Source organism: Neoarius graeffei, chromosome 24, assembly GCF_027579695.1.
Source record: "Neoarius graeffei isolate fNeoGra1 chromosome 24, fNeoGra1.pri, whole genome shotgun sequence".
Classification (NCBI taxonomy): Eukaryota; Metazoa; Chordata; class Actinopteri; order Siluriformes; family Ariidae; genus Neoarius; species Neoarius graeffei.
The window spans coordinates 32,807,053-32,829,168 of NC_083592.1; the positions used below are offsets into that span (position 1 = coordinate 32,807,053).

Consider the following 22,116-nt stretch of genomic DNA (forward strand, 5'->3'; position numbering starts at 1 on the left):
AGGCTCCAGCTTGCTTGCGACCCTGTAGAACAGGATAAAGCGGCTAGAGATAATGAGATGAATACAGAATTTACTTTGAAATTTTAATCAGACACTCCAACGCCCCCCCCCAAAAAAAAAATTCGGATCTGCGCGATTCAGCCGTGAAAAAGGCGCCATCCGCCAAAAGGCGCGCTGTTTGCATCCCTGAAATATATGAAACAAGGTATTGGCCTTTCAGTTGCTGTACATTACTGGTATTAGCTGCTTTGGCCTATTGATAAGTAATATGACGCATAAGACGCATTTGTGACGTTAAAACAAATTTTAAACAACATACATGTATTGAATAACAACACATAGCCACGTACCCTGGCTCGTTCTCTTTTGGCAAAGGCACCACCGGACTTTCGCTTTTTGACCACCCCTTCGGGGGGTCTGCTGTCATCTGTTTCTCTTTTGACAGATTGATTCGGCCCAGGCCTGTCAAACAACGTCGGCACAGCTGACTCCTCCAACACCAGTGGATAAGTTGGATCAAACGTTCTTCGAGTTCTGGACGACAAAGTGAAACAGTGCTCCTCGAAATGTGCTGAACAGAGACGTGACCATTTTGTTGACTTCCAGTTCGCACCTGTTTTGGAAACGTTTCTTTCCCACTCTTTTGCTATTTCAGGGTGTTTTTTCCAAGGAAAGGAATGGAGTTTCACTCCTTCCGACGTGGTGTTAGAACACCCGTAAGCCACACATATAATCCCTTTTCGGTTAGACGCCATTTAACTTTTTCACGCAAGGAAATCACAACAAAACCACAGCTCGATATCACAAGACTTGTGAGAACTGAACCAACATAGTGACTTGTAAACAAAAACGACACACTGATGTGACGTCACTTCCGGCATCTCTGAATGAGCCCAGTTCATATCCAGGTCAACCTCCCTGCGCGAAATTTAAAATTACTTCTGATGTTTAAAACAGACAGTTAAACCAAGAATTAAAACCAGAATTTATCTTTGGAGTCATATATTGTTTGTTTACAAATTAATACGAAATGACTGTCAGTGGGTCTTTAAAGCAAATTAACCACCCCAAATAAGCCATTCCAGAGATATTTGTAGCTCAGGCAGTTGTTAATCATCACTTTGGCAGTCACCAGGTCTCAACCCAACTGAACACCGACAGGAGATTCTGAAGTGATGTGTTGGACAGTGTTCTCTACCACCATCATCAAAGATTAATGGATGCCAGGATCAGACTACATGTCAAGTCAAGTTTGTTTGTATAGTGCTTTTAACAATAGACATTGTCCCAAAACAGCTTTATAGAATCTGAATGACCGAAGACATGAGCCAATTTTATCCCTAAACTATCCCCAATGAGCAAGCTTGTGGCGACGGTGGCAAGGAAAAACTCCCCCAGATGACACGAGGAAGAAACCTCGAGAGGAACCAGACTCAAAAGGGAACCCATCCTCACCTGGACAACAACAGACAACATGACTATAACATTAACAGTTTTAACATGAAGTCAGTTTCGTTGATGTTGTAACTCTTCATTGGTGGAAACTTGAGTGCAAAACTGTTCATGACAACCGCAGTCCTAAAGTTAGCAAGCCAACTGTAGTCCTCAGCCACAAAAGCATTACTGTATTGTAAGTGTCCAGAGTGTCTTCCAAGTGTGACTTTCAATTGTCCATATGGGGCCGTCCTCCACAGGAGTGATGTGATGAGACTCCAACCAGACATACTATTTTTGTCTTTCATGACGGTCACCATGTCAGATTAGACAATTATAGTGGCATAAATTCTTCTCGTGTCTTGGTTGGTGGACTGGCAACACTACAGGTTTGATCCCAACCAATTATTGTTCATGTCAAGTCAATTTATTTGCATAGTGCTTTTAACAAAAGACATTCTCACAAAGCAGCTGTACAGAAATTAAAAAAAAAAACATATAAACTAATAAGGGTGACATGGTGGTGTAGTGGTTAGCACTATCGCCTCACAGCAGGAAGATTCTGGGTTTGAACCCAGTAGCCGACGAGGGCCTTTCTGTATGGAGTTTGTATGTTTTCCCCGTGTCTGTGTGGGTTTCCTCCAGGTGCTCCAGTTTCCCCTACAGTCCAAAGACATGCAGGTTAGGTTAACTGGTGGCTCTAAATTGACTGTAGGTGTGAATGGTTGTTTGTCTCTGTGCGTCAGCCTTGCAATGACTTGGTGACTTGTCCAGGGTGTACCCTGCCTCTCGCCCATAGTCAGCTGGGATAGGCTTCAGCTTGCCCGTGACCCTGTGCAGGATCAACGGTTACAGATGATGGATGGACACTTTTTCCCCCTCCCCTGTATCGCGAGAAAGACACCAACTGCCGGAACCAAATTCCTTGTGTATGTACTTGGCCAATAAACATGATTCTGATTCTGAAGTTAGTTTGATTTCTCTAAGGGAAGTAAAACATTCTAAGTGCTGATCTGATACAGTTATATTATTGTTATCTAAAGAGTTACTTATCAAATTGTCTGGTTTTAACTTAGGAGTTTGAATATTTTTGTCTGATATTTTCAGTGTTGCCATCTGGCGACTTGTCCAGGGTGGTACCCCGCCTCTCGCCCATAGTCAGCTGGGATAAGCTCCAGCTTGCCCGCGACCCTGCGCAGGATAAATGGCTACAGATAATGGATGGATGGATGGATATAAACTAATAAATTTAGCCCTAATAAATGTATCCCTAATGAGCAAGCCTGAGGCAACATGAAGAAGAAACCTTGAGAAGAACCAGACTCAAAGGGAACTCATCCTCATCTAGATGATAACAAGTAGCGTGATTATAAATAACTCACTTCTATAAGTGTATCCGATATAGTCATACTGGGAAATTCATTACAATTTTAACATGAAGTCCATTTTGTTGAAGATATTAACTGTTCACTGATGGAGACATGAGTGCAAGGCAAGGCAAGGCAAGTTTATTTATATAGCACATTTCATACACAATGGCAGTTCAATGTGCTTTACAGAAGTAAAAACAAAAACAGTAAACAATAGAGAAATAAAATTACATAAAATAATTTTATCTTTATTTTAAAATAATTAATTAAAAGAATTAAAAGAAAATAATAAGAATTAAACAATAGTAGAAATAAAATATTAAAATTTAAATTGTGCCACGATTTAAATTAGATTAGAGTAGGTAGAACTTTATTGATCCCTTTGGGAGGGTTCCCTGAGGGAAATTAAAATTCCAGCAGCATCATTACAGGATAAACAGAGAATAGAAAATAGAGAAAAACTTCTAGATAAATTGAATTAGGCAAGGCAAGGCAAGGCTGTTCATGACAACTGCAGTCCTAAAGTTATCATGGCAAATGTAGTCCTAAGCCATCATAGCAAAACTGGAAGTGTCCAGAGCCATCTTCTAAGTGTATCTTTAGACTGTCCATATGGGGCCATCCTCCACAGAGATGAGAACCTCAGCCAGATCAGGCAGGTCCAAAGAGCAGGAAAGGCTAGCATCGCTGGTATCTCAGGATTGACGTATAACTTGAAAGAGAGAGAGCATAGGCTGTTAGGTATGTCCGTGGTCACCTACTGGTTAAGAACAGTGTACATTGTGTGCACTGAGTATAAGCAGGGTCTCCAGCAAGACTAACTATGAGAGCATAACTAAAAGGGAGAACCAGAAGGTAACACAGACACGAGAGAGCCCTGGGACATAAAGCAACCAGCCACTACACCGTCAACACGTGAACATGTGAGAGTAGGAGGGGGTGACAGCATATATACATCCTAGTTTACCAAAACACTTTATGCCCAAGAACCCTTGAATGTTATTCCTGTGCAGAGATGAGTATAACTGCTGTGCCACAACTTTTTCCAAGATCTTAGTGACAAAGGGGAGGTTTGATATTGGCCTATAATTGGACAGCTGACGGGGTCAAGGTCAGGTTTTTTAATCAGGGGTCTGATAACTGCTAGTTAAAAGGACTTAGGTACATCACCAGTGCTAATGGAAGAATTGATTATTTTTAGAAGTTGGATTGCTTCCAGTGTTCTCTGTGTTAAGAGTCATGTAGGTAAGGGATCTAGTACACAAGTTGAAGATTTATTGAGGAAATTAGTGAAGCACTTATATTACACATACATATATTCACATTTTTTCCCGGGTGGCACGATTTAAATTAGATTAGAGTAGGTAGAACTTTATTGATCCCTTTGGGAGGGTTCCCTGAGGGAAATTAAAATTCCAGCAGCATCATTACAGGATAAACAGAGAATAGAAAATAGAGAAAAACTTCTAGATAAATTGAATTAAGTATTTACATATACAAATATAAAAAAGAATAAGATATGGGAAAATAAAAAAAGTCCAGCAGGAGAGGTATTGCACATTATATTGCACATTTACCTTGCACATTGTCCAGTATTGCTTTTTGTCAGGCTAGGCTACTGCTCCTTCCCGTCCTCTGTCCTCCTGTTACCCCTCCTCCCCCCCAGAGAGGTGTAGTGGTTAGCACTGTTGCCTCACAGCAAGAAGGTTCTGGGTTCGAGCCCAGTGTCCAACAGGGGCCTTTCTGTGTGGAGTTTGCATGTTCTCCCTGTGTCTGTGTGGGTTTCCTCCAGGTGCTCCCGTTTCCCCCACAGTCCAAATGCATGCAGGTTAGGCTAATTGGTGGCTCTAAATTGACCGTAGGTGTGAATGTGAATGGTTGTTTGTCTCTATGTGTCAGTCCTGCGATGAGCTGGTGACTTGTCCAGGGTGTACCCCGCCTCTCGCCCATAGTCAGCTAGGCTCCAGCTTGCCCGCGACCCTGCACAGGATAAACGATTACGGATGATGGATGGACACCCCCCCCCCCACCGTATCTCAAGAAAGACACCAACTGCTGGAACCAAATTCCTAGTGTGTGTACTTGGCCAATAAACATGATTCTGATTCTGATTCTGAAGTTAGTTTGATTTCTCTAAGGGAAGTAAAACATTCTAATTGCTGATCTGATAAGTTATATTATTGTTATCTAAAGGGTTACTTATCAAATTGTCTGGTTTTAACTTAAGAGTTTGAATATTTTTATCTGATATTTTCAGTGTTGCCATTGAAAATATACATGAAGTCATTGCTATGACATATTGAAGGTGTGGAGGTTTCTGTGGTGGTCTTTTTCCTCGTCAATTTTGCTACAGTATTATTAATACTGTAGCAATGTTAACAAAAATAATCCTAGCTTCTAATTTAATACTATTAACTTAGAAGCTAGGATTATTTTTGTTAACTTCTCTTCGGGTGGAGAGATATGTTGATCTAGCAACACTAAGAGCTTTTCAATACTTCAAGAGGCTCTCCTTCCATGCTAATTAGAATACTATCAATTTTGTTTGGCGCCATTTACGTTTTAATTTTTGAGTGGTTTGAAGGTGCATGTGTAATCGTTATATCAGGGTGCTAGTTTTTTCTCTCTAATTATTTTTCTTTTAAGTGTAGCTACATTATCAAAAGTACAGAGGAACATTGATCCTAAGCATTCAGTCACCTGATCAAGTTCTGTGGGGTCTGACAGTGATCCAGTCAAAGTCAAAGTTGATGATCTCTGGGAGATTACTGATAAAATTTTGAGCAGTAGTTGACATGAATGTACCTTTGATGCCGTAGCATGGCAAGGTGCATATGTTATTACGAAGACATATTTTGAATGAAATGAGATAATGATTTGAGGTAGTTTCAGAATCTGGAAGTGTGACTATATTTTCAATGTTTAATCCAAATATTAGTATTAGCTTGAGAGTGTGCCCACCATTATGAGTATTACGGTACCTTCTGATTAACCCCTACTGAATCTAGCATGGACACAAACACTGTTTTCAGAGGGTCTTCCGGGTTATCAGAGTGAATATTAAAGTCTCCAACAACTAAGGTTTTGTCTAAAGAAACAACCAGGTTCAGGATTAAATATGCAAATTCAAAAAGGAATTTAGAATATGACCCCAGGGGTCTGTAAATAATAATTAGCAGAATCGACTGGGAAGGCTTATTTTTTGTGGCTACATATCTTATGTTAGTAGAAAGAACTTCATACGTATTAAATTTATGACCAGGGTTTTGTTTGATGCCTAGATAATCATTATAAATAACCGTGACGCCAGATACATGAGGCTGGTGTATATAACTGTATCTAGGAGGACTAGCTTCATTTAATGCTCCATACTCATTTGGTCTAATTCACATTTCTGTTAAACACAGTACATTAAACTCCTGATCAGTAATAATTTCATTAACAATTAGCACTTTAGATATAAGAGATTTAATATTTAATAGTTCTACCTTTAGATCTAAGGTGCTGGTAGTGGCTGTACAGTCAGTATGATCTAATTTTATGTTAATTAGGTTACTTGAACAAATTCTCTGAGTATTTCTACTTTTTTTTGCATAGCTCGGGGAACAGACACAGTCTGAATGTAGTGGAACCTGAGTGATGACTCTGTGCTGCTAGCAGACAGTTGGTTTAGCCTGTATGTCTGCTCCCTGGCCTTGGCTCTGGATTCTCACAAACTAACTAGGCCTGTTCTGAGATAATGAGCTATACTGCAAGAAATGAGAGCAGCACCTTCCTGAGTGGGATGGATACCGTCCCACCCTAACAGGCCAGCCTTGCCCTCAAAACTACTCCAGTTATCTATAAAGCCCACATTATTTTCCAAACACCACCTGGCCAACCAGCAGTTCAGCAACCATAACATGCTGTATGCTACATCACCACGCAGCATTGGGATGGGGCCAGAGCATATTACAGCATCTGACATTGCCTTTGCTAATTTAAACACCTCTACAATGTTACTCTTAGTAACCTCAGAAAGATGAAGATGTCTTTGTGTCCTTGCGTACTGTCAGGGAGGAAGGCCAAGAAATGGTCAATCATGGCTACACAGTCTGGGCGGCACGGTGGTGTAGTGGTTAGCACTGTTACCTCACAGCAAGAAGGTTCTGGGTTCGAGGCCGGCGGGGGCCTTTCTGGGTGGAGTTTGCATGTTCTCCCCGTGTCAGCATGGGTTTCCTCTAGGTGCTCTGGTTTCCCCCACAGTTCAAAGACATGCAATTAGGTTGACATGGGGTGGCCTTGGGCTGAAGTGCCCTTGAGCAAGGTACTTAACCCCTGACTGCTCCCTGGGTGCTGTAGTGTGGCTGCTCACTGCTCTGGGTGCGTGTTCACTGTTTCAGATGGGTTAAATGCAGAGGATGAATCTCACTGCGCTTGAAGTGTACATGTGACAAATAAAGGTTTCTTCTTCTATAAGGAACAAAAATTTCTGACATGTTGAGGTGTTGTGGCCACATTGCTGATCTTTGATTATGTCATGCCACATGACTCATTTTTTATTCCCGACATTCATATTCAGGCTCTACTCTGGAAATCTGTCAAGCATGACAAAATTGTGTCAATGTCAGGCTGAATTTGTGTAGTCTGATCCTGGTATTGTGGAATATCTTTTAGAAGTGAATGATGCTTACAAGGGGCGGCATGGTGGTGTAGTGGTTAGCACTGTCACCTCACAGCAAGAAGGGCCTGGGTTTGAGCCCCGGGGCCGGCGAGGGCCTTTCTGTGTGGAGTTTGCATGTTCTCCCCGTGTCCGCGTGGGTTTCCTCCGGGTGCTCCGGTTTCCCCCACAGTCCAAAGACATGCGCTTGAAGTGTGCATGTGACAAATAAAGGTTTCTTCTTCTATAAGGAACAAAAATTTCTGACATGTTGAGGTGTTGTGGCCACATTGCTGATCTTCGATTATGTCATGCCACATGACTCATTTTTTATTCCCGACATTCATATTCAGGCTCTACTCTGGAAATCTGTCAAGCACGACAAAATTGTGGCAAAGTCAGGCTGAATTTGTGTAGTCTGATCCTGGTATTGTGGAATATCTTTTAGAAGTGAATGATGCTTACAAGGGGTGGCATGGTGTTGTAGTGGTTAGCACTGTCGCCTCACAGCAAGAAGGGCCTGGGTTTGAGCCCAGTGGCCGGTGAGGGCCTTTCTGTGTGGAGTTTGCATGTTCTCCCCGTGTCTGCGTGGGTTTCCTCCGGGTGCTCCGGTTTCCCCCACAGTCCAAAGACGTGCAGTTAGGTTAACGTGGGGCGGCCTTGGGCTGAAGTGCCTTTGAGCAAGGTACCGAACCCCTGACTGCTCCCCAGGCGCTGTAGTGTGGCTGCCCACTGCTCTGGGGGTGTGTGTGCATGCGCACGCATGGTCGCCACCAGGGGGGGAAAGGTTAGAACAATTCTAGGGGCCCAGCACTGCCATGGGGCCCTTTAAGGGGCTGATAATATGCTTTTAATTATTTTAATAAGACTTTTAAAATAACAACAATGCAATATTCCATCTGGTAAAATGAGCTAATTGAACAAGGTTGTCTATTTCTTGAGTTCTTCAACATATTGTCATTTAACCCTCCCCCTTTTGCGAAATGGTACGGTCCAGTTCTGGTAGAAGTGTGATGCGTTAAATCTGTGTGCTGATCAGTGCAACGCTACTTGCTGCTGTGTCGCGGTGCAGCAGCCAGCCAGCCAGCAGTGGAGTGCGTACAGTCTATGATCGCTAAATATGAAGAGTGGCTGGCAAAAACGTAAAGAAAGGCAGCTGAAAGCTGAGAGGGACCGGAGAGGCAGGCAACTGGTCACTCAGTTTTTCCCAAAGAAAGGTAGCTAATCGCTCACATGTGTGTTCAAAATATTAGCGAATGGTAAATGAACAGTATGAACGTGGTTGGATTAGCCTATCAAGAGAACACTTTTACAGTTTGTACAGTGACATTTTTTTCCATTTTAATAACTGAACTGACTTGTGTGATAAACAAGATGAAATATTACGTTATGCTGGTGCTAATAACTAGTGCTAATAACCAGTTTCATAACTAATGGGGTGCCCTAAATATGCACAGATTCAGCCTCAGGGGGACCTCCGCCCTACCAAACCACTGAACCTCCCTTTGGAGAATGAGGTAAGCAGCAATACAACCCATAAATGCTTTAGGATTGAAGTTTTTAATGAGCGAGCGCCATATACAGTTTGCTAGATTAAAGTGTTGCTAATCACCCATCATACATTTCACTACCAATTGTCCTAGCACAAGAAGGCATGTGGCAAAATCTTGAATTTTCATTTGTGATTGTAAATGCGGGGGCGGCACGGTGGTGTGGTGGTTAGCGCTGTCGCCTCACAGCAAGAAGGTCCTGGGTTCGAGCCCCGGGGCCGGCGAGGGCCTTTCTGTGTGGAGTTTGCATGTTCTCCCTGTGTCCGCGTGGGTTTCCTCCGGGTGCTCCGGTTTCCCCCACAGTCCAAAGACATGCAGGTTAGGTTAACTGGTGACTCTAAATTGACCGTAGGTGTGAATGTGAGTGTGAATGGTTGTCTGTGTCTATGTGTCAGCCCTGTGATGACCTGGCGACTTGTCCAGGGTGTACCCCGCCTTTCGCCCGTAGTCGGCTGGGATGGGCTCCAGCTCGCCTGCGACCCCGTAGAAGGATAAAGCGGCTAGAGATAATGAGATGAGATGAGATTGTAAATGCACCAGAATTAGTCACTGACCAGTTTTCATCTAGTCCCTGGTAGGTTAATACATAAAATGTAATAACAAAGTCACAAACTCAAGGTCCATGGGCTATCAAAAGTCAAATAATGACAATAGTGCAATTGTGACGAGGGTGGGCAAAGTTGGGGGGCCCAAAATTCAAATCTTTCATGGGGCCCAAAATTTCTGGCGGCCCTGTGCCCCTGTGCGCACGTGTGTTCACTGCTTCAGATGGGTTAAATGCAGAGGATGAATTTCAGTGTGCATGTGACAAAAGTTTCTTCTAAAGTTCTATCTCATCTCATCTCATCTCATCTCATCTCATCTAACAAACTTGATTTGACTGGACTGGACTAGACATGCTGTACTTCCAGAGAGATTTTAGATAACCTGTTCATCATCAGACCACAAAGTTACTGTGTAAGCTGTGACATCGGGGATTTGGGGCGGGGCTAGCCAATGCGTTCTGGCGAATCTGCTTGCTGATTGGCTGCTCGCTTTGTATGCAGGAGGCGTAGAAACTAATCACTTTTCAGACAGTTCACGAGGAACTTCGGCTCAGAAGCGCCAGGAGGGTCATACAGGGTGAAGTGTGACCGAGTGAGCAGTTTCTTCACCCTCCTTTAATTTTGTTTTATTTGGAAATAAAATGCAGAGCTGCGGGAAATCCTGGGCGGTTCTGACCGGTAGAGCGGTGAGCGCGCGCCTGCGGTACAAAAGCTACAAAACAGGCGCGTGCGGGAGGAGAAGCGTGTTCCCGAGAACGCACACAGGAACGGCACTTTCACACCAGAACACTGATGTCCGCCCCCTGAGGACCTGCGCTGCTTTAGGGTCGAGGATGATTGACAGGATACTGCCGAGACATGATGATTTTGCTGAGAGACACATTGGACCGGGTGACAAAGAGAAGCGAGAGATGCTCAACACTCTCCTGGTTGGGGTGAGTCCACATTAGCACTATTTACACACTACTGTTCAAAAGTTTGGGGTCACTTTGAAATGTCCTTCTTTTTGAAAGAAAAGCACTGTTCTTTTCAATGAAGATCACTTTAAACTAATCAGAAATCCACTCTATACATTGCTAATGTGGTAAATGACTATTCTAGCTGCAAATGTGTGGTTTTTGGTGCAATATCTCCATAGGTGTATAGAGGCCCATTTCCAGCAACTCTCACTCCAGTGTTCTAATGGTACAATGTGTTTGCTCATTGCCTCAGAAGGCTAATGGATGATTAGAAAACCCTTGTACAATCATGTTAGCACAGCTGAAAACAGTTGAGCTCTTTAGAGAAGCTATAAAACTGACCTTCCTTTGAGCAGATTGAGTTTCTGGAGCATCACATTTGTGGGGTCGATTAAATGCTCAAAATTCTCATCTCATTATCTGTAGCCGCTTTATCCTGTTCTGCAGGGTCGCAGGCGAGCTGGAGCCTATCCCAGCTGACTACGGGCAAAACACCCTGGACAAGTCGCCAGGTCATCACAGGGCTGACACATAGACACAGACAACCATTCACACTCACATTCACACCTACGGTCAATTTAGAGTCACCAGTTAACCTAACCTGCATGTCTTTGGACTGTGGGGGAAACCGGAGCACCCGGAGGAAACCCACGCGGACACGGGGAGAACATGCAAACTCCACACAGAAAGGCTCTCACCGGCCACGGGGCTCGAACCCGGACCTTCTTGCTGTGAGGCGACAGCGCTAACCACTACACCACCGTGCCGCCCTAAATTCTCAAAATGGCAAGAAAAATGTCTTGACTATATTTTCTATTCATTTTATAACTTATGGTGGTAAATAAAAGTGTGACTTTTCATGGAAAACACAAAATTGTCTGGGTGACCCCAAACTTTTGAACGGTAGTGTATATATTACCAGAGTTAAAAATATTTTCCTCAAAAATAGTTAATTTTACTTTTATTTTGAATTTAGAGAGTAAAATAACAGAATAGGTTGTGGTTCTGAACTGAGTAAGTTCATTTCAACATACAATACTACCACAGCGAGAACACTGAATTGACTCTGAGAAAGAAAGCACAACTTTATTCATCACACACTTGTGAAATTCCCTCTCTGCATTTAACCCATCTGAAAAACACGCGCACACATACCCAGAGCAGTGGGCAGCCATGCTAACAGCGTCCGGGGAGCAGTTGGGAGTTAGATGCCTCGCTCAAGGACACTTCAGCCCAAGGCTGTCCCATATTAACCTAACTGCACCGCATGTCTTTGGACTGTGGGGGAAACTGGAGCACCCAGAGGAAACCCACGCAGACATGGCGAGAACATGCGAACTCCACACAGAAAGGCCCTCACTGGCTGCTGGGTTCAAACCCAGTACCTTCTTGCTGTGAGGCGACTGTGCTAACCACTACACCACCGTGCCACCAAACAGCTCTATCAAAAGAGTAACCTGTCTTTTTCTTAAAAAAAAAAAAGGGACCAAACGTTATCTGGTTTGTAGTAAAATTTTCTTCAATGTGACTGAATTTTACTCAGACAAATTTCCTGCCCAGTAAACCATTTCAGCTTTGTTTAGTTCCGTCCACTTACAGTGGTGCTTGAAATTTTGTGAACCCTTTAGAATTTTCTATATTTCTGCAAAAAAAAAATCAGATTTTCACACAAGTCCTAAAAGTAGATAAAGAGAACCCAGTTAAACAAATGAGACAAAAATACAATGGTATGCAAAAGTTTGTGCACCCCTGGTCAAAATTGCTGTTACTGTGAACAGTGAAGCAAGTTGAAGATGAAATCATTTCCAAAAGGCATAAAGTTAAAGATGACTCATTCCTTTTATATTTTAAGCAAAAACACATTTTTATTTTCATCTTTTATGTTTTCAAAATGATAATAAAGGAAAAGGGCCCAAAGCAAAAATGTTTGGGCACCCTGCATGGTTAGTACCTAGTAACACCCCCTTTGGCAAGTATCACAGCTTGTAAACACTTTTTGTAGCCAGCTAAGAAACTTTCAGTTCTTACCTGAGGGGTTTTTGCACAGATGTCCTTGCAAAAGGCTTCCAGTTCTACAAGTTTCTTGGGCTGTCTTGCATGCACTGCTCTTTTGAGATCTATCCACAGATTTTCAATGATGTTTAGGTCAGGGGACTGTGAGGGCCAGGGCAAAACCTTCAGCTTGGGCCTCTTGAGGTATTCCATTGTAGATTTTGAGGTGTGTTTTGGATCATCGTCTTATTGTAGGACCCGTCCTCTTTTTAACTTTAACTTTTTTACAGATGTGTGATGTTTGCTTCCAGAGTTTGCTGGTATTTATTCGAATCCATGCTTCCCTCGACCAGTGAAATGTGCCCTGTGCCACTGGCTGCAACACGACCCCAAAGCATGATCGATCCACGGACCCATGCGTCAGAGTTGGAGAGGTGTTCTTTTCCTGGAATTTGGCACCCTTTTTTCTCCAAACATACCTTAGAACTTTTTGGCCACAATGTGCAATTTTGATTTCATCAGTCCACAGGACATATTTCCAAAATGCATCGGGCTTATTTAGATGTTCATTTGCAAACTTAAGACGCTGAATTTTGTGGCTAGGACGCAGGAACGGTTTTCTTCTGATGACTCTCTCATGAAGGTCATATTTGTTCAGGTGTCTCTGCATAGTAGAACAGTGCACCACCACTCCAGGGTCTGCTAAATCTTTCTGAAGGTCTTTTGCAGTCAAACAGGGGTTTTTATTTGCCTTTCTAGCAATCCAACGAGCAGTTCTTTCAGAAAGTTTTCTTCATCTTCCAGGCCTCACCTTGATCTCCACTGTTTCTGTTAACTGCCATTTCTTAATAACATTACGATCTGAGGAAACGACTACTGTACCTGAAAACACTTTGCTACGTTCTTGTAGCCTTCTCCTGCTTTGTGAGCATCAACTGTTTTATTATTCAGAATGCGAGGGAGTTGCTTAGAGGAGCCCATGGCTGTTGATTTTAGGGACAAGTTTGAGGAGTCAGAGAATTTATACAGCTTTGAAATCTGCATCATCTGACCTTTCCTAACAAAGAATTTGAACAAGCCACAGCTCAATAAGCTAATTAAGGTCTGGAACCTTGGTAAAAGTTACCTGAGAACTCAAATGTATTGGGGTGCCCAAATTTTCGCATGATGTTCCTTTTATTTGTTCACTCTCCAATTGTACAAAACAAAAATAATACACAAATCTTGCAGAAAACGCTGAAAAGAAATGTCTCGTCTTTACCTTTATGCCTTTTGGTGATCAGTTCATCTTCTGCTCACTTAACTATTCACAGTAACAGACATTTTCAGCAAGGGTGCCCAAACTTTTGCATGCCACTGTGTGTATATATATATATATATATATATATATATATATATATATATATATAAAATGTATGTGTTTACGTGTGTGTGTACACAGTGGTGCTTGAAAGTTTGTGAACCCTTTAGAATGTTCTATATTTCTGCATAAATATGACCTAAAACACAATCAGATTTTCACACAAGTCCTAAAAGTAGATAAAGAGAACCCAGTTAAACAAATGAGACAAAAATACAATGGTATGCAAAAGTTTGTGCACCCCGGTCAAAATTGCTGTTACTGTGAACAGTGAAGCAAGTTGAAGATGAAATCATTTCCAAAAGGCATAAAGTTAAAGATGACTCATTCCTTTTATATTTTAAGCAAAAACACATTTTTATTTTCATCTTTTATGTTTTCAAAATGATAATAAAGGAAAAGGGCCCAAAGCAAAAAAGTTTGGGCACCCTGCATGGTTAGTACCTAGTAACACCCCCTTTGGCAAGTATCACAGCTTGTAAACACTTTTGGTAGCCAGCTAATAAACTTTCAGTTCTTACCTGAGGGATTTTTGCACAGACGTCCTTGCAAAAGGCTTCCAGTTCTACAAGTTTCTTGGGCTGTCTTGCATGCACTGCTCTTTTGAGTTCTATCCACAGATTTTCAATGATGTTTAGGTCAGGGGACTGTGAGGGCCAGGGCAAAACCTTCAGCTTGGGCCTCTTGAGGTATTCCATTGTAGATTTTGAGGTGTGTTTTGGATCATCGTCTTATTGTAGGACCTGTCCTCTTTTTAACTTCAACTTTTTTACAGATGTGTGATGTTTGCTTCCAGAATTTGCTGGTATTTATTTGAATCCATGCTTCCCTCGACCAGTGAAATGTGCCCTGTGCCACTGGCTGCAACACAACCCCAAAGCATGATCGATCCACACCCATGCGTCAGAGTTGGAGAGGTGTTCTTTTCCTGGAATTTGGCACCCTTTTTTCTTCAAACATACCTTAGAACTTTTTGGCCACAATGTGCAATTTTGATTTCATCAGTCCACAGGACATATTTCCAAAATGCATCAGGCTTGCTGAGATGTTCATTTGCAAACTTAAGATGCTGAATTTTGTGGCTAGGACGCAGGAACGGTTTTCTTCTGATGACTCTCTCATGAAGGTCATATTTGTTCAGGTGTCGCTGCATAGTAGAACAGTGCACCACCACTCCAGGGTCTGCTAAATCTTTCTGAAGGTCTTTTGCAGTCAAACAGGGGTTTTTATTTGCCTTTCTAGCAATCCAACGAGCAGTTCTTTCAGAAAGTTTTCTTCATCTTCCAGGCCTCACCTTGATCTCCACTGTTTCTGTTAACTGCCATTTCTTAATAACATTACGATCTGAGGAAACGACTACTGTACCTGAAAACACTTTGCTACGTTCTTGTAGCCTTCTCCTGCTTTGTGAGCATCAACTGTTTTATTATTCAGAATGCGAGGGAGTCGCTTAGAGGAGCCCATGGCTGTTGATTTTAGGGACAAGTTTGAGGAGTCAGAGAATTTATACAGCTTTGAAATCTGCATCATCTGACCTTTCCTAACAAAGAATTTGAACAAGCCACAGCTCAATAAGCTAATTAAGGTCTGGAACCTTGGTAAAAGTTACCTGAGAACTCAAATGTATTGGGGTGCCCAAATTTTCGCATGATGTTCCTTTTATTTGTTCACTCTCCAATTGTACAAAACAAAAATAATACACAAATCTTGCAGAAAATGCTGAAAAGAAATGTCTCGTCTTTACCTTTATGCCTTTTGGTGATCAGTTCATCTTCTGCTCACTTAACTATTCACAGTAACAGACATTTTCAGCAAGGGTGCCCAAACTTTTGCATGCCACTGTATATATATATATATATATATATATATATATATATATATATAAAATGTATGTGTTTACGTGTGTGTGTACACAGTGGTGCTTGAAAGTTTGTGAACCCTTTAGAATGTTCTATATTTCTGCATAAATATGACCTAAAACACAATCAGATTTTCACACAAGTCCTAAAAGTAGATAAAGAGAACCCAGTTAAGCAAATGAGAGAAAATTATTATACTTGGTCATTTATTTATTGAGGAAAATGATCCAATATTACATATCTGTGAGTGGCAAAAGTATGTGAACCTTTGCTTTCAGTATCTGGTGTGACCAGAGGTGGAAAAAGTACTGAAAAATTGTAATTAAGTAAAAGTATCTTTGCTTAAATTCTACTCAAGTAAAAGTACTCAAAGTTACTTTCAATTATTTGATGTAAAAAAAGAAAGGACAAGTCATAAATCAAATTGTTTTTAATGAACTATTAGTCCACATAACCTTTCAGGCAGTATAATGTATAAAGCTTTGTTTGGACTACCCCATAAAACATTTAAGTGCAAGTGGCATAACTTGTAAATTCTATCATCCATTTTTTTTTCTTTACTGACAAACGCCTGCTATTTTTATGCATACTTATATATATGAGTGATTCCACGCTTATGGGTACTGAAATGGGGACATGAACTTATTTTTAAAAATTCACCTAAAACCATTTCTTTTTTTACCATCAGGTCACAAAACATGTAATCTTTAATGAATGATATGTTAAAAGATAACTTTAATTTTCTGAGATGTAATAACATATTTATATGCCAAAGTCAAGCCTATGAGTTCCAAAATGATGTCTGTTACATTACTTCTGTTACGATTGTCCATCTCGCGTCTGTTACAAATTAATTACAATCTCGCTATATACCATGTTAATCTTATTGAAAGAATGTGTATGTTTATTCTACTACACATGTTTATTAATTATATTTGCTAAAACATCACCTTCCTATGTTTCAAAAAGTAATTCTACATTGTTAAAATTGAGAATATATATGTCCACAACACTTCTGTTACGTTCTGACTTTGGCATATAAATATGTTTTTATTACATCTCAGAAAATTAAAGTTATCTTTTAACATATCATTCATTAAAGATTACATGTTTTGTGACCTGATGGTAAAAAAAAGAAATGGTTTTAGGTGAATTTTTAAAAATAAGTTCATGTCCCCATTTCAGTACCCATAAGCGTGGAATCACTCACACACATATATATATACACACACACACACGGTATACACAGTCTACCTGTAATTTGCAATTTTTCTATACTTTTTCACGGTAGATAATGCAAATAGCCCTCTGTATTTAATCCTTTGTCTAATTTGTATTTCAGTTTTATTTATCTGTTTGACATTTTCTTGCTACTGTAACACGTGAATTTCCCTGATGTGGGATGAATAAAGTGAATCTAATCTAATCTATTAAAGCCACTAAAGCAGACTTACTAAATGACACATATGAAACGTAAACCAACCAAACTCAAAGTGTCCTGGGCTCTCACGATTTAAAGACAGCTAAGCGATTCCTTAGTAACACTGTGCTCTTCCTTTATATAGAAAATATAATTGACAAATTAACTGCATAATGTTTACAACCTGTCGAGAGGTAATGTGCAAACTATTTTGAGACCACCCCATAAAACATTTTTAAGCAAAGTGCCAAATTCTGAATTGTATGGTCCAACTCAAACACCACAATAAAAAAAGAAAAGAAAACCAAAGTATCCAAGACAGTGAAAATGTTGTGATGGCCTATCAGTGACAACCCAGGAGCGAGTCTATACATGAATTAGGATTTTTTCATAAGAGACCAATTGCAACTAAAACCATGCACTCGTATTATTTCTGACTGTCGTTCTGATAAAACAAATTTGTAAACGTGAGGTGATTCATTTCATTTAGGCTACTTCACTTGAAACGTTAGTGATCAGTATGGATGCTAGGCGGCCAAAAGAATTATAATGAAGGCACATTTTACTTAACAGTAGAAGGTTTTAACCAAACAATAAATATAATGTTTGGGATACACAGGTAAATGCACATATCTACTTACCACCACATGCTTCCGCAGATTTGATGTGGAAGTTTTGTAGACTGATGGCTCTGTACGGCAGGGCAGGCACATTTTGCATTGCGTTATGTTATTGCCTCGTTTGCGTTTGAATGCAAAGTACTGGCTGAGATGCGGCCAAGGATTTCCCTCACTGTCCGGCGCATCTGTTCCACGGGAATTCTCTTCTTGGCAATCCTCAACCTCCTCCATGACCTCCTCTATGTCTTGCTCGGCTACCTCGGCACCAGCCATCAGGGTCATTCCGTGCCAACTCACCTAAGGGTCCCCACATCACCGTCTCAGATTTTGCTCAAAAAATTCTATAATCAAGAATCATATGTTTGTACCACACATGCAAAATATTAGCTCCCAATTCATTGTAGTTTTGGAACTACTGGCCTTTGAAATTTTGATGTCAAAATACCACATGACGAAATGGCTCTTTCCCCAACTTCAGAGACCCATAACTTTTTATTGCAGCTATCTAGACAGTTGTGTGTGCAGATTCTTACTGAATGATACCCACTCTTTTCAAATCTGTTGTCAGAAAGCCTCTGAAGGACATACGTTTTGCATAATGGGAAGCCAAAAATGACGTTTTGGCCAAAATCACATAAAATTCATTAAAACTCTAGGGGGCATAGTAGAAATATGAAGCTAGTTAGATTTTTTTCCTCACTACATAGTATTTGTAGGGTTGTTATCTGTTCACAGAAACATATTTTGCCATGAAATTTCAATTCCTGAATTTACAAAAAAAATTTTAACATCTTACGTCCTTTCCGAGGGGGCTAAAATAGGGCTTTTTCGCCATCTTATTTGTTAATGTGGCTAGGGGTTTAGGATCTTCAAATTTTTTGTGAAGATGCTCTCATATAAGATGTAACTACTCCCTGATTTTTTTTAACAAATGCCCCTTGCTTCATATTTTAATAATTTTTTTTGTACATGGACAGTTTCATCATTTTTCACTTTTTTCCACATTCAGAACTCTGTAACTCTAAATTGGAAGATTCCTACTAGCAGCTATTTCAGATTTACATACACTGACACACAAATTTTCATATTTTAGTAGTTGTATGCCCAAGAAATTCATATTTTTCTTTCTATTGGGACCTAAAAACAGCTATTTGGCCAAAAATGACAAAAACGCTAGGCAGCTTTTAATAAACAAGGGAATAATAAAGGGGTGTTTTGCACACAAATTAAGGCTTATAAGAACCTAATCTAGGCATACACATTTCCTGAACAACTTTTTCTGTATTGTATATTATTTTTTGCAATTAGAAAATTTTAGGTATAATTGCAATTTTTGTTGAATATCCTTGGAAAATATAGAAAAATAACAACAAAATTCTGGAGTAGTATTTTTTATATACTTCAAGGTTGTGTAAGCACAAAACATTTAGCAATGAGGTTTTATTTACATATTAACACATTCAATGATCCATGATCATGATGTTGAAAAACATCACAAGATTTGTACATAATTTAAAGTCAAATATGGGCATCCGTGATAATGGGTAATTCATTCACAGGCAGTACAGTTTCATGTGATGTGCTAAGACACTCATAAACTGTCATCTAGTAGTACATAAGTTAAAACTTAAGTCTTTCACAAGTTTGAAGTCATCCTCTGTTAGTTGGTAATGGCGTCCCCCACTTTTTATGTTTGGGGCCTCTACCACACAAAGGACATGAAGCAAAGGCACCCAACATTCATCTTTCCTGCTTTGTGGTGGCCATGAGAATGTGTTGCCTCGTCCTTGTCTCATGAAATTGACATACACATCATTTTCTTCTTCATTTCTGGTGACAATATTTCCAATGTACCATTTTCTGTCATAAACACAGGCAATATATTTGCCTGGCTGGTACATATTTGGTGCAGATTGGGACATTTGGCTTGGGGCCTGTAACTGGGACTGTAAAACTGGTGTGGTTTCAGGTCCTATGTCCACTACCGATGATGGTACCACATCAGAAGAAACCCTTCTCATCTCCAGCTGAGTGGGTGCAATTGGGCAGAAGCTGTGATGAGATCTTGTTCCAGGAAAGGTTGAAACATTTTTGAAACGCTGTTCCAACTTGTATGCCACAGCATTGTGAAGAATTTCTTCTGCAGAGACAAAGAAAAACTTGATTCCCATGATATTCTGGTCAGCCCATTTATACATTGCTTCAGCTGTGAGAATTTGGTTATGGTCAGCTGCTTGCAAACTAGCCCTTGCAACAAGTCGTTTCACTGTGCCCCCAATACCGTCACACGGACTTTTTCCGTGGCTGGTGGCAAAAAAATGCCACTCAGCCTCCAAGTTGAAGTCATTCTGATGGTGCAAGATGACAGTTTATGAGTGTCTTAGCACATCACATGAAACTGTACTGCCTGTGAATGAATTACCCATTATCACGGATGCCCATATTTGACTTTAAATTATGTACAAATCTTGTGATGTTTTTCAACATCATGATCATGGATCATTGAATGTGTTAATATGTAAATAAAACCTCATTGCTAAATGTTTTGTGCTTACACAACCTTGAAGTATATAAAAAATACTACTCCAGAATTTTGTTGTTATTTTTCTATATTTTCCAAGGATATTCAACAAAAATTGCAATTATACCTAAAATTTTCTAATTGCAAAAAATAATATACAATACAGAAAAAGTTGTTCAGGAAATGTGTATGCCTAGATTAGGTTCTTATAAGCCTTAATTTGTGTGCAAAACACCCCTTTATTATTCCCTTGTTTATTAAAAGCTGCCCAGCGTTTTTGTCATTTTTGGCCAAATAGCTGTTTTTAGGTCCCAATAGAAAGAAAAATATGAATTTCTTGGGCATACAACTACTAAAATATGAAAATTTGTGTGTCAGTGTATGTAAATCTGAAATAGCTGCTAGTAGGAATCTTCCAATTTAGAGTTACAGAGTTCTGAATGTGGAAAAAAGTGAAAAATGATGAAACTGTCCATGTACAAAAAAAATTATTAAAATATGAAGCAAGGGGCGTTTGTTAAAAAAAATCAGGGAGTAGTTACATCTTATATGAGAGCATCTTCACAAAAAATTTGAAGATCCTAAACCCCTAGCCACATGACCAAATAAGATGGCGAAAAAGCCCTATTTTAGCCCCCTCGGAAAGGATGTAAGATGTTAAAATTTTTTTTGTAAATTCAGGAATTGAAATTTCATGGCAAAATATGTTTCTGTGAACAGATAACAACCCTACAAATACTATGTAGTGAGGAAAAAAATCTAACTAGCTTCATATTTCTACTATGCCCCCTAGAGTTTTAATGAATTTTATGTGATTTTGGCCAAAACGTCATTTTTGGCTTCCCATTATGCAAAACGTATGTCCTTCAGAGGCTTTCTGACAACAGATTTGAAAAGAGTGGGTATCATTCAGTAAGAATCTGCACACACAACTGTCTAGATAGCTGCAATAAAAAGTTATGGGTCTCTGAAGTTGGGGAAAGAGCCATTTCGTCATGTGGTATTTTGACATCAAAATTTCAAAGGCCAGTAGTTCCAAAACTACAATGAATTGGGAGCTAATATTTTGCATGTGTGGTACAAACATATGATTCTTGATTAGAGAATTTTTTGAGTAAAATCTGAGACGGTGATGTGGGGGAGTTCCTGAAATTTAGATGAGTTGGCACGGAATGACCCATCATCCAACGATACATGTAGGCTAATATGGATATTCCGTGCGCGTGCCTGCACCAGTTTCCTTTCAGTTCAGGCCAATTTTTTTTTCCCCTGCATTTAATTTTTTTTACTCAGTAACGGGTGGTTTTCGAATGTAGCGAAGTAAAATACTTGGTTCAAAATGTAGAGTAAAAGTAAAATTACCATTTCAAAAACTACTTAAATTACAAGTTACACAAAAAAATCGACTTGATTACAGTAACGTGAGTAAATGTAACTCGTTACTTTCCACCTCTGGGTGTGACCCCCTTGTGCAGCAATAACTGCAACTAAACATTTGCGGTAACTGTTGATCAGTCCTGCACACTGGCTTGGAGGAATTTTAGCCCGTTCCTCCGTACAGAACAGCTTCAACTCTGGGATGTTGGTGGGTTTCCTCACATGAACTGCTCGCTTCAGGTCCTTCCACAACACTTTGATTGGATTAAGGTCAGGACTTTGACTTGGCCATTCCAAAACATTAACTTTATTCTTCTTTAACCATTCTTTGGTAGAACAACTTGTGTGCTTAGGGTCGTTGTCTTGCTGTATGACCCGCCTTCTCTTGAGATTCAGTTCATGGACAGATGTCCTGACATTTTCCTTTAGAATTCGCTGGTATAATTCAGAATTCATTGTTCCTTCAATGA

At 40.2% G+C, this 22,116-nt stretch overlaps 1 protein-coding gene across 1 annotated transcript in view; it reads left to right on the forward strand.

Moving 5' to 3' along the window:
- The first annotated feature begins 10,054 nt into the window (after positions 1 to 10,054).
- The window catches only part of gldc (glycine dehydrogenase (decarboxylating)), a 59,275-nt gene continuing 47,213 nt past the window's right edge, over positions 10,055 to 22,116 (forward strand). The window contains exon 1 of the mRNA XM_060907072.1: positions 10,055 to 10,473. Within this exon, the coding sequence (XP_060763055.1) occupies positions 10,180 to 10,473 (294 nt within the window). The 5' untranslated portion in view covers positions 10,055 to 10,179. The remainder of the gene's footprint in view (positions 10,474 to 22,116) is intronic.